Raw genomic sequence first — 13,320 nt, 5'->3', positions numbered from 1 at the left:
TATATCCGATGGCCACACAAACCTGGCTCTGCGGTGTTTTTTATGAGATGTGCATATTGGAGGTTTTAATTGGGCCACTGAGCATTATGACTTTGAATAAATTTTCTGGACCTGTGGGTATATTTTTGCTCACTCACCTGAAACTGTTGAGCTGGAGGGCAGCACCTGCAGAGCTCTAGACAGACTGTCATGAGCACCTTTCACCTTGGGATCAGTGACAATGCTTCTGGCCTCCTTGAGTGTGAAATGTGGTCGAGAATTAAGGCCGATAGCTGTGATTTTGCACGAAGTCTGCTAGCTTATCTCAGGTGTTGACACCTCCATTTCCAAGACTCTAACGAAGCCTGGCTGCTTACCAGTGCCAGAGAAAAGGCCAAAGTGAAACAACGGCTTTTGAGACAATGTTTTAAATATAATGTTTGCATTAATATGTGATATTATAAGCAATACTTCAGATACATTGAAAGCTTGTGTTATTTTATTTTTTTTAGCCACCATTCTTATAAACAAAGAAACAAAATCTGGTTCTTAAGGTTGTTGTTGTATGAGATACTATAGTCAGACTTACAAAGACCATGACTATTAGTAAGCTACATTTTGAAATATGACCAGATTTATCAAATAAAATGAAGTGACTTGACAATAGAATCACTATTGTAGTTGGATCTCTTCTGAATAGTTTTCATAAGAAATGGTATTCTTATGGAAAATCCTGTTCCTAAAGGATTATTTTACCCATTTTTATTGAGCGAAGCTCGCTCTGGAGGGCACGAAAGACATGAAACTTTCTAAAGGTGAATGTGACCACAGTGAGACACAGTGTCTGCTCTGCCCAGACCAGTCGGCGTGATCAGAGTGTCTTCCCAAGCCTGGAAGAAGTATGATAATTGGAAAATTGGTGGTGAATAATTCATAAGAGGTGCAAGGTTTGCAGCAGGTTGCGAGTTAGCACTGTAGAAGGTCGCATGACACCACAGGTGTAGCTGCATCGTGTCAAGACAAAACTCAATTTTAAAGTGAGCCTTTCTCAGTTTTATGTTCTTTGGGGTTTCTAGCCTTTAATAAAATGTTTTTTCATAACATAGCAAATGTGGACATCTTATCCTAATGTGCATGAAGGTAAAGAGAACCATAAATATCTGAGTGGACAGCAATTGTGTGCAGGTTGTTGGTTTTGGGACGCAATGAGACGGTTGCATACACAGACACCCTGTGGCTTTAGAGGTTCTTGTGCATGTTTGTGTTAAGTTGCACGGCAGCCCCATCCTCATTATCACCCAGCAGCCCTCCCCTCTGCTCACATTTCTCACCTCGCTGCAGCGGTCGAGGGTCAGACGGTTGTGTTACTCACTAAGGGCAATCACCCAGTACCTTAAATCACTGCTTGTAATCTTCTTTGCTGGAAAGAGATGGACATGATATATGATAGTCATGTTAGGTGAAGGTGACTGTTATGAAATGGAAATAAATCTGGGAGACACTGACTTAGAGCTATTTTGTTTTTGTACTTACTGTTTAACATGTCTTGTGGCCAGTGTAATGTTAATCAACAGTGCCATCTAGCAAATCACAAAGTATATATATATTTTTTTACTTTCACAAACAGATGCTAATGAATGGGCCAGCTTTAGTACTGCCTTTGAGCTACAAGTAATTTGGAGTACATATTATATATCTTTAAATGTCTTATTTTGTTCTCGAAGACCATCGCTATGAAATTTTTGAATAAACTTTGTATTTTTTTCACAATCATCCCAGGACCACATAACGCCCTGTTGTTGAAAAACTTTCATCACTGAATAATTTATAGAAGGCAGTTATTACTAAATTAACTGAAGCATAGCAAATGTGCTCTTCACTCTAAAAGCCAAATCTGATGCCTATTACAACAGAGTCAAACAACCCTGAGCCTTGAGGAATAAGGTCTAGCCAGACTAATAACTGGTCATTGTAGCTCCAGGCTGCACAGTTCCTCATAATCCCAGGATGGCAAAGAAGATGTGAGTTATTAGAATTATTTATGAGTGCCAGGAGTTTATATATTTCACTTGATTTGGTCTAAGATAAGGGCTTGCAACTAATTCAGTAACCATTTGTTTCTGTAAACAATTCTGCAATGTCGATCACATGTGCTTAAATAAATCAGTATATTTCAGCTCAAAGTAAGGTTAACATACATATTAACACCGCATGTTAAAAATGTGTATCTAAAATCGAATACACAAATGTAATTTCAATGCCCCTATGCTATTTAACCAGTATCATATGTATCATATTTATCCTCATATTTAGTTGCTGGTTTTGGATTAAAGCTACGTCACACTGTGACATTTATGTAGGCCAGCGGTTTGTTTGGATGGTGCACATCATCCGAATTATTAAATACATTTATAGAATAAGTTTCACAGTCAGTACGAGGTTTCTTCAAAGGTTGTGTCTCTGAACTTTTGAGTCTCAAGTTCTTTTTATATCAACCTATTTTCATCTCTGGAAAAAAAGTACTCCAGATTAGGGAAGCTGGGTGCAGAGGCCCTGCAGATGACATGAAAGGAAATTCTAGGAGGGTAAACTTTGTTCACATTTTTATTTATTTATTTTATTTTTGTACTGAGAAGAGTCTGATTTTGCTCAAAATACCTACATTCTCCAACTTTGATTTTGTTCCTCCTGAGCTTTTGTCCTTTCCTCATTCCCTGCACGCTAATTTTCTATTTTTCTTTTACTCTGTCATGCAGTATGTTCCTCCGGACCTTTGTGTCTGTAACTTTGTGCTGGAGCAGTCACTGTCAGTGCGAGCCCTGCAGGAGATGCTGGCTAACACTGGGCAGAGCAGCGAAGGGGTGAGTACATTCCTCCTCCCCACTGATGCCCCCTTGTTCTCTATCTAATGCATACAAACACACTCAAATGCTTGCAAGACAAACACATTCATGCACACAAACCTAAATTAATCAGTCTGTAATCTATCATTAATAGTCTGTTGTAAGATGAGCTTGAGCTTTTTTTTCTTTTCTTAACAGTAAACGTCTTGGTATTTAATAAGGCATAATATCAGTGTAAATTAACAATATTCTTCATTCCCTTTTCAAGCTAACACAATTTACCTTATTGTTATTTATAGTTAATCAACTTTAAAAGCTGGCCCTCACAGTCAGAGCAGTCAAAGTACTGGAAATATACAGTGGGGCAAAAAAGTATTTAGTCAGCCACCGATTGTGCAAGTTCCCCCACCTAAAATGATGACAGAGGTCAGTAATTTGCACCAGAGGTACACTTCAACTGTGAGAGACAGAATGTGAAAAAAAAATCCATGAATCCACATGGTAGGATTTGTAAAGAATTTATTCGTAAATCAGGGTGGAAAATAAGTATTTGGTCAATAACAAAAATACAACTCAATACTTTGTAACATAACCTTTGTTGGCAATAACAGAGGTCAAACGTTTACTATAGGTCTTTACCAGGTTTGCACACACAGTAGCTGGTATTTTGGCCCATTCCTCCATGCAGATCTTCTCGAGAGCAGTGATGTTTTGGGGCTGTCGCCAAGCAACACGGACTTTCAACTCCCGCCACAGATTTTCTATGGGGTTGAGGTCTGGAGACTGGCTAGGCCACTCCAGGACTTTCAAATGCTTCTTATGGAGCCACTCCTTTGTTGCCCGGGCGGTGTGTTTTGGATCATTGCCATGTTGGAAGACCCAGCCTCGTTTCATCTTCAAAGTTCTCACTGATGGAAGGAGGTTTTGGCTCAAAATCTCACGATACATGGCCCCATTCATTCTGTCCTTAACACGGATCAGTCGTCCTGTCCCCTTGGCAGAAAAACAGCCCCATAGCATGATGTTTCCACCCCCATGCTTCACAGTAGGTATGGTGTTCTTGGGATGCAACTCAGTATTCTTCTTCCTCCAAACACGACGAGTTGAGTTTATACCAAAAAGTTCTACTTTGGTTTCATCTGACCACATGACATTCTCCCAATCCTCTGCTGTATCATCCATGTGCTCTCTGGCAAACTTCAGACGGGCCTGGACATGCACTGGCTTCAGCAGCGGAACACGTCTGGCACTGCGGGATTTGATTCCCTGCCGTTGTAGTGTGTTACTGATGGTGACCTTTGTTACTTTGGTCCCAGCTCTCTGCAGGTCATTCACCAGGTCCCCCCGTGTGGTTCTGGGATCTTTGCTCACCGTTCTCATGATCATTTTGACCCCACGGGATGAGATCTTGCGTGGAGCCCCAGATCGAGGGAGATTATCAGTGGTCTTGTATGTCTTCCATTTTCTGATGATTGCTCCCACAGTTGATTTTTTCACACCAAGCTGCTTGCCTATTGTAGATTCACTCTTCCCAGTCTGGTGCAGGTCTACAATACTTTTCCTGGTGTCCTTCGAAAGCTCTTTGGTCTTGGCCATGGCGGAGTTTGGAGTCTGACTGTTTGAGGCTGTGGACAGGTGTCTTTTATACAGATGATGAGTTCAAACAGGTGCCATTCATACAGGTAACGAGTGGGGGACAGAAAAGCTTCTTACAGAAGACGTTATAGGTCTGTGAGAGCCAGAGATTTTCCTTGTTTGAGGTGACCAAATACTTATTTTCCACCCTGATTTACGAATAAATTCTTTACAAATCCTACCATGTGAATTCATGGATTTTTTTTTCACATTCTGTCTCTCACAGTTGAAGTGTACCTCTGGTGCAAATTACTGACCTCTGTCATCATTTTAAGTGGGGGAACTTGCACAATTGGTGGCTGACTAAATACTTTTTTGCCCCACTGTAAATACATGAAATCTACTTCAAGGGGCTTCTCACTTCAAACACTGGAATTTTTTGCAGGCCTCCCAGTCAAGGCTAATTCCAACCTTTACACCTATTTAAAGGCTGATTTTGAACATCAAATGAAAATCCAGCTGGTCAATGACAGACATTAATAGGTATAACAGAACCTGATCTGACCAACTAAACTAACAGAACTCCATGTTTGTGAAAGCTACCGGGATATTTGTTTTATGGCTGCGTATGCTTTATGCAGTTAGTATTTAGCTATAGTCATTAGTCATTATAGTCACAGTAGCTGTGATAATTAACATCAGCACACAAAGGAACATGACACAAGTAACTGTCCCATTTGGGTCATTACATCTTTTTTGTTGTCTGGTTGTGTCTGAGGGGTTCGAATTAAAATGTGTATGTTTGTATTATTTTTTTTTTGCTTGCTTTGATTGAAGCTTTTTTTTCTTTCAGCTGGTCAGCTTTTAGTTCCTTATGGGAAAGGTTTAAAGTGTAAAACTTTGAGAACATAATTTAGAACAGAGTGGTATGAATGGGGGGAAATAAGCTTGCTTTAACCATGACATCAAACACAGCTGCCTGAAATGTCAGTCCAAACTGAAAAAGGTTTATTTGTTAATGACAACTCCTGAGTAACTGTGTCTATATTTGAAACTTGAGCAGATTTTTAACTTTTTAAAGTTACAGTGGTAAAAATCAATAAGTAGCTTCAATCAAATCCCAGTAGCATTTAGACCAGACCAGACCAGACCTAGCAATGCTCTGAACTATTTTAACACTGAGAACTGTAATTGAATTCTAAGCAGAACCTGTCTCCCTTCATTCTCTGTAATACATTCCTGATAAGAGATAAATAAAGGTCACTGAGGGTGAAAGAAAGGGGGGAAATTATCTGTGAGTGCACTGCTGCATCCACCACATCCTCTCTTGATTTACACGACAGTGTGAGCCTCTCCCTCCCATCACTGCACCAGCTTACATGACATGTTTATTAGAGCAGGTAAGTAATATTGGATATGACAGATTCTCTGTAGTGCCATGGGGGTGTCATCGATCGCATGGAAGCCCTCCAGCGGGCTGGATGTGGTTTGTAAACCAGTCAGATGTCCATATTCACTCATGCTGCTGTGCTCTAAGAGAGCCATTTCATGTTTCATTTATTCTCATCACCCAGCACTTCTAGCACACATTATAGATTTAATAAAGCGAGGTCAGGCGATGGGTAGCGCTTGATACACCCTTGTTTACTCTAAATTTCTTCTGGGAAAAACAAAGAGAAAACAGTGCTCTAGTATTTAAATTTGGACAAACACCCACATACAAAAAAATGTTGTGCTTGTGTAATTGTTTGTATTTTTTTAGTCACTGTTCCTACTCAGTACACACGGTCTGTTCTTAGTTAGAAAGCATTCCTCAGGTGACGCATTCAGTTATTATTATGAGTTAAAACTTTGGATAGACCACTGGTACTGTAGGAATAGAGATGACAAAGCGATGGTAGCATGAATCATTGTGCAGTACAACTGTGGCAATTACAGGAACCCGACCACTACAGGGCATCACAGTTATTTGTAAGACAAGCTGAGTACAAAAGCTTACAATACTAATGCAAAATAGCCCAAGTGCTTAGTTGCTCTGCACAGCATAGGCCTCTGACACAGATGCTTCCCTAAGTGTCTTAGTTTGTAAACCACTTGGTTCCCCTCACTGGAAAATCAGCACTGCATTGTTATTAGCCTGGGTAGCAGATTTGTTTTGTGCTCAACAGTGCAGCATTGTTGGCTGGCCTTGTTTGGCAAGACAACATGATGTTGGCTAGAATACAAACTCTCTGGTAGCAAGGCTAATAAATCGCTGTACCTCCTCACACCACTATAATTCTCCCAATTTTTGCTCTCAACTTTGTATAATTGACTGCCATACATCCCGATAACACATTCTTTTTATTTGTATTTGTGTGTTATTAGAGCGCTGACCATGAAAAATGGGTAGGTCCATCAGTTTGTTCATCCATCATGTTGTCAGCGTGCATGACAGACGTACTTACTGGCAGTTAAATGGTTGAAACTTTAAGTGCTTTCACTTAAAGCAACGTCTATTTCTTGACTGTCTTGAAAGCTTTATTTGTCATGTATGTAGCTAGAAGACAGGTAGTATATTTTATACCACCATTATTATACCACTGGTGGTACATTTAAATGAATTTTCAATTAATAGAATTAAAAGGACACTTTTTTGGGGGGGATTGACATCCTCAAGATAGTAAATTAGGCTTTTTCCTCATCAGTGGTCAGACTAGTGTAGAGACAATTGATTAACTTGTCTCAGAGCTCTTATGGTAGTCTAGAAATAGACATCCATTGGTACTGTCAAACTGTGCTCATAATTAAAATGTCTTTGCCTGTATACCTTGTGTGTAAGCGCTTAAAAGTCTGCTAATCATTTGCTCAAGCATTTATTATCCCCGTTTGTTTTTTCATGGACTAAATTCAAGCCTTGATTTACAACTTGAAATATCTCTGCTAGATATCATAAATTTAGCTTACAAGTGGTATCCTTGGTCATTAATTTGTTTAATTTAGAAAACCCACATTTTGGCAGGAAACTCGCTTTGTGGTCTCGGTGTGCTTCTGTTTTCTCTGGGTTTGGTCTCTAACATCAATTGATTTCAAGAGTACTGACAAGAGGAAATGTCTTGAAATCAGTTTTGATTTCAGAGTCTTCACATGCACAGCTGTTGAGGATTATTCAGTGCACTTTTAATGTTTGGCATCAGATTACTGGATGAATGTTTTCATTATTATTATTGTTATTATTAACTACATGTCAAACATTGTACTTCACAATGCATATGATATTTAATGTGATTTTATTAAGTTAATGCAAAGCAAATTAAGCTGTATGTTATCCAGTGATTCGAAGGACAGCACATTAAATATGTACATGAAAGTCAATGTATCAGGTGGCACTTAGCAAATTAAACTGGGCTGAATTTTTTTTCCCCTCCTCCTTGGAAAATTGATTACTTTGCTTTTTCCCATCCTCAGGCCATTCCATATGAGATCAGACATTAACTGTACATTTAGGAAGATCCATTAGTCACAGTTTGCTATAAAACCTTCAGAAGCTTTACAGCAAGCCTTGGGGAAAAAATGGACAGTGATTAATTCTTGTAATTGTAAATGAGTATTGGCAATTGTACATACACATCACATTTTTAAATGCAAGCAAGAATATATTTGTGGGGATTATCTTAGTTACTCTAGGTATTAGGTTAGGTATAGTTGGTCAATAATTGATGAGCGTCCAGCAAAAAAGTAAGCATGGTAGAAAATGAAATCCTTGTAGTATGTGTTGCAGAAGCTGGTCATTGGTCAGAAAGGCAGATTTTACAGGATTTAATGTAAGCCTGTTCTTAAAAAAACACAAAACAAAAAGAACTTAGTTCCTGCTTACTTACCCTTTTAATTCCTATGGAAGCAGTAACAGCCAGGTACTGCTAATCAAATACAGCATATTAACTGATCTTCAGCAAGTTTGACCAGCTCTGTAAAAGAAGAAGTTCTGATAGTTTGCTGGTCTGGATTTTAACATATGCTCATAACCAGGAAAGGACATTTCAGCAAAGTCAACCCGAGGTCAAACTGTGCAAACTCTACAGGTCTCAGTTAGCATGTTAAAGTTGATGATGTGGCAATTAGAAAAAGACTGAACAAGTATGCCGTGTTTAGAGGGGTTGCCAGGAGAAATGAAAACATGGCAGCACCCTTTAGGTTTGCAAAGTTGAATCTGAACAAACCACTAGGCGTCTGGGAAATTGTCCTTTGGCTTGTCCTTTCGGTCATTATGCACAGCAAAAACACCTCATACCAACTGTCAGGCATGGCGGTGGCGCGGTAATGATCTTGGCTTGTTTTGCAGTCACAGGACCTGGGCACCTAGCAGTAAGAAAGTCAACCATGAAGTCCTCTGTTTACCAAAGGTTTGGTAGAGTAAAATATGAGAATATCTGTTTGAGAGCTAAAGGTTGGCTATAATTGACACAGGAAGACGGCGGCAAAGTCCAGACCTCAAACCCACTGAAATGCTGATGTTAAGAAAACTACAAATAAACACATTCCCACAAACCTCAATGACCTGAAGCAACGTCGTAAAGAAAAGTGGGGCCAAAGTCCGTCCACAACAACGTAGGACACTGAAACTCATATATAAATTGATTACTACAAGATACTGAAACATGGGATATGCTTTTCACCTATTACTTTAGCATTTTGGCTTCATACCCGAAACCGGTTTGGCTCAGATTTGTTTGTTTGTTTTGTTTTGTTTTTTAATGCCCTGATGAGTGAAACGTTAGAATTAAGGGGGCCTGCTTTTCTTTTATATTATATATAGTTATAAGAAGTACGGGCGATTTTGTGTGAATGAATTAGACTTTTATTCTGTACCATTTTCAGAAATTAGATTGGAGTGAGAAGAAAAATGTTTACCGAAGATTTCTTAAACTTGTTTTAGTCATCAATTCTATAAAACACCAAAATGATAAAATCACGCTACCTTTACTTTCCAGGAAGTGATTTCTGCAGATGTGAAAGTAACTGTTGGCGTTACTCCATAGAGTTATTTCAAAAAAATTCATGGAGTCCACATTAGTTCAAAATCATGAAATATGTTGCTCACTGCAACAGCATGGCAGTCTTTAGATTCAGAGACAATAAATGGTAGTATGAACAATTCATTGTCAGTTTTTTACCTCTTTATTTCCATCTCTGACTAGAAGAAAAATACTTCAAATCACCACAATTATCCATAAGTATACAGCACACACACCCTTTATCCTTTTGCAACAAAATACGAGACAAAGTAAGCGAGACAAAATACTGTCTAGCAAATTTCATAAAACAGTACTTGCTATTCATGATACAGTGCTTATACACAGGAGGGGCACCACACCAAAGGTCACAGTTCCTGGCAGTGATGTGTCAGCATGACAGCAGGCCTGAAATACAGGCTGGCTCTCTCTCGGTATCCCCTCCCAGCTGTTGCTGGATACTCTTCCCCCCCCCCCCCCCCTTTTTTTTCTTTTTCTTTTGATCGAACCTTCCATTTCCTTTTTCGTCTCACTTATTCAAGCCATCTGGGTGAGACTTTGAAGCCAAATGAGAATTAGCTAAGGGTCGTATTCAGGGGACCATTGGGAGTTCCCTTTAAGTTAATTTGAATGTAAACCTACCATTAAATACAAATTAATGTTGACAACTAGACTAGAGGGGAACCTCTATGCATTGCTTGAGTGGATGCAGGGCCTAATCATTGTTTGAACTGTAAAGAAATGTTAAATCCGAGTGGATACTCTAAATGTACTGTAGGTGAGAAGAAAGTGTCTGTTTACAGCTCTGATAATACGACTTTCAATACACGTGTGAGCTAAACTGTTTTAACATTTTGCAGTTTAAGGCCAAATTTGCTAATTACATTAAAGCAGGACCTTTAGAAATTAACAAGAACCTTCTCGTGCGTGTACGTATGAATCTTTGAGTTTGATTTAATTAATTCATTTAAATGTGAGCTGACTCCATGAATGCCAGAACCTTGCTTGTGCAGACCTGGTTTAGTTATTGCTGCTTATGGTCATCTTCTTTTTTGTTTTTATTCTGCTGCTAGAGGTTGATTAAAAAGGTAAGAAGCAATTTCTTTATTCACCATGATGATAAAGGATCCACTCTTTTTTTTTTTTTTTTTTTTTTGGCTCATCTGTTTCCTCACATTTCCTCAGGTGTTTTGCTACCAAACCTCACAGTTATTCTTGTTTGTCACAAGAATGAGCAAGTTGTCTACTGAGTGTGATACTATCTATGTGTTTGTTTGACTGTGAATGGAGTTTTTTGTGTTCCTCTTTTTCTCTTTGCCGCTTGCACTTGGAATGGTGATCTTCAGTAAAGGATATTTGATCCAGGACGTCCCATGCTTTGCTCGCACAGAGCGTAAAGCCACTCGCACTTTAATAACTGATGCAGAAGTAAAGTGGGAGATACTAACCTGTCAGGGTTCAGAGGTCAGGAGTGTTAGGGTATGATAATAATCTATTACCTGTTTATTTCCTGGCAGGCGGGTCAGGGGGGTGGACACCGGACCCTGCTCTACGGTCACGCCATCCTCCTACGCCACTCCTTCAGTGGCATGGTGAGTATTAATGTGCAAGAATGACAGAAAGTTAAAAGGGACAAGGATTTTCCTAGCTCACCATGGGGTCTGTTTATCAAGTATGCACGAGTTAACATAATTGGTCTTCATGTGGGAAAAGCAAAGTCTGTTACATTATTGATGACAGTTGCTTTTTTTTATATTATTTGTTCCCATTTGATGAGAAAGAAACCAAAAAATGAGTATATAAGACTCCAATTAATATGTAAAGTAAATGTATTATTATGTTGGAGATTTTCTTTTAGATCTACCTAAAAAGAATCTTTAATGAAAAAGCCCTGGTGTTTAAAAATATTAGAACCATGACGTGATTGTGAAGTCTTCAGTTGCTTTTGATTGAACTGAAGTTGGAAAAACATAATCTGCAATTCACACAATTCTTTGTAAAAGTCTTGAGCCACCACTTGTTTCTTTTTATTTCATTTCCAAAAAGAAAGACTGTCTTTTTTCTATAGTGGTCTTGAACAATAGTTCTTAAAGCTTTCTGGAGATCTTTCAAATATTTTCTTTGGACTTTGGCTGCTTTGTCACCCATTTTCAGTCCAGTCCTTGAACCTTATACTTTCAGAAGAATGACCTACAGTATGATTTCAACATAAGAAGCCACCTAACTCAAGTGATGAACCAGTTTTGCATCTGCACATAACACAACTTGGTAAAGAACCAATTTTAAATTGTATCTTTACATACGTTGTTACTAATGGCCTGTTGGAAAAATACACTTTTTTTTTTTTTTTGCTAAATCTACAAAAATAAAAAAAACAACAGTAACACAGTTTGGCAGAGATTAAATGGTATTTTTTGCACTAAGGTCACCAAGAGAGGTGTTGCCTTAGGAGTACCTTTGCATGATGTGTAGTCCTTAAAAAGTTTAAGGAATATGGATAAGTGGAAGATGAACTTATCAGGAGTAAACAAAACACAAATCTACAGCAGATGAACAGGATCTGCATGTATCTGTCCTTTTAAAAAAATCAACAAAGAGCTGACAAGAGACCTGATATATGGCTCTGACCTGTCAGTTAATCCACATACTGTTCACCGACACTTGGAGCAACGATTCTGGATTTTACAGTATTGTTTTAATATGTATTAGAAGAGGTCAGAAAAGAAGTACAGTAGTGAGTGTCTACAACCATTTGTAGAACATGATGGAGTCTCTAACATAGTTTGGGGTTACTTTTCATCCAGTGGGGTGTTCTTGTCAAATTTGATCAAATTAAGAACGAAGAAAGCACCATCAGATTTTGCTCGACCATCCAGTGCCATCTGGAAAACACTTTACTAGCAACTGCTTCATTTTTCAACATGACAAACATCCCAAACACATTGCCAGCGGAGGAAAAGCATGCATTAACTGCTAATGCAAAATGGACACTATCAGTCATGGACTGGCTTCCCCAGAGCTCAGACCTCAACATAATTGAAGCAGTGTGGGATCTTAATGGAGAACAGAACAAAAGGCAGCCAACATCGAAAGAGAAGCTTTGAATGTCCTTCGACCGTCTTCTAGAAGAATTTCTGAAGACTACTTGAAGAAAAGGCATGAAAGCTTGCCTAAGAGAGTTTAGGATAAGTTGAAGTATAAAGGTGACTTTCAAGCTTATTAGAATTGGACAAATTCTGTTTTGGTTTTATATCATTTATCTCCAAGTATGTTTGCACCCATTTTCTCATTTTTATATTAAAAAAAAGAGAAAGAAATAAGACCTGGCTCGAGACTTTTGCACAGTAGCATTTAATCATAACTTCAAACAGAAAATCAATGAATGAATTCCTTACTAATTGATTAATATACTAATTATATAACACTAAATTCACCCCTGTATTCTAATGAGACACTTTAACATGAGCTGAATTCCTCTTATGGCTAGTCTTAGTGTTTCATTTGACCTAACATTAGTTCATTTTTCACTCACCAGTACTTGACCTGTTTGAAGACATCAAGGTCTCTGACAGACAAGCTGTCATTTGATGTTGGACTGCAAGAAGATTCAATAGGTATGGTATGACTATTAGGCACTTCAGAGATTTTACTGCTTTCAGGTGAATTCAGCCTTTGGGAGTGATCATTTCAGGTTGATTTAACTTTGAGATTGAATTATTGGGAGAAATACTCAAACTCCACGTGTATGTGTGTGTGTGTGTGTGCACAGTACAGCTATATTTGACATTTGAACTAAAGCATAAGGTCATTTATCATATGGAAACAGTTCCACTGCTTCTACAGGATCTAACCAAAGACAGGAGGGATTTTAAAGGGCATGTATGTGTCTGCACTGCTCACTAGATTTTCCCAAGCTTTATATTCCACTTGTT

At 38.6% G+C, this 13,320-nt stretch overlaps 1 protein-coding gene across 4 annotated transcripts in view; it reads left to right on the top strand.

The window, feature by feature from the left end:
* Positions 1–13,320, top strand: part of ryr3 (ryanodine receptor 3) — a 114,041-nt gene that overhangs the window by 17,380 nt on the left and 83,341 nt on the right. For 2 of the 4 annotated variants that reach the window (XM_085432232.1, XM_085432231.1), the window contains exons 3-6: positions 2,736–2,840; positions 6,765–6,785; positions 10,906–10,980; positions 12,924–13,002. In XM_085432232.1, coding sequence (XP_085288358.1) covers positions 2,736–2,840; positions 6,765–6,785; positions 10,906–10,980; positions 12,924–13,002 — 280 coding nt within the window. The remainder of the gene's footprint in view (positions 1–2,735; positions 2,841–6,764; positions 6,786–10,905; positions 10,981–12,923; positions 13,003–13,320) is intronic. The other 2 variants (XM_085432234.1, XM_085432233.1) reach the window with 1 other exon arrangement.

The sequence above is a fragment of the Copadichromis virginalis genome, linkage group LG15 (assembly GCF_057382275.1).
Source record: "Copadichromis virginalis isolate Kocher_CV1m ecotype Utaka linkage group LG15, C_Virginalis_male_GT1.1, whole genome shotgun sequence".
In the NCBI taxonomy this organism is placed as follows: domain Eukaryota; kingdom Metazoa; phylum Chordata; class Actinopteri; order Cichliformes; family Cichlidae; genus Copadichromis; species Copadichromis virginalis.
The sequence above is the reverse complement of the archived record's forward strand: the minus strand, read 5'-3'. Positions and strand labels throughout refer to the sequence as shown.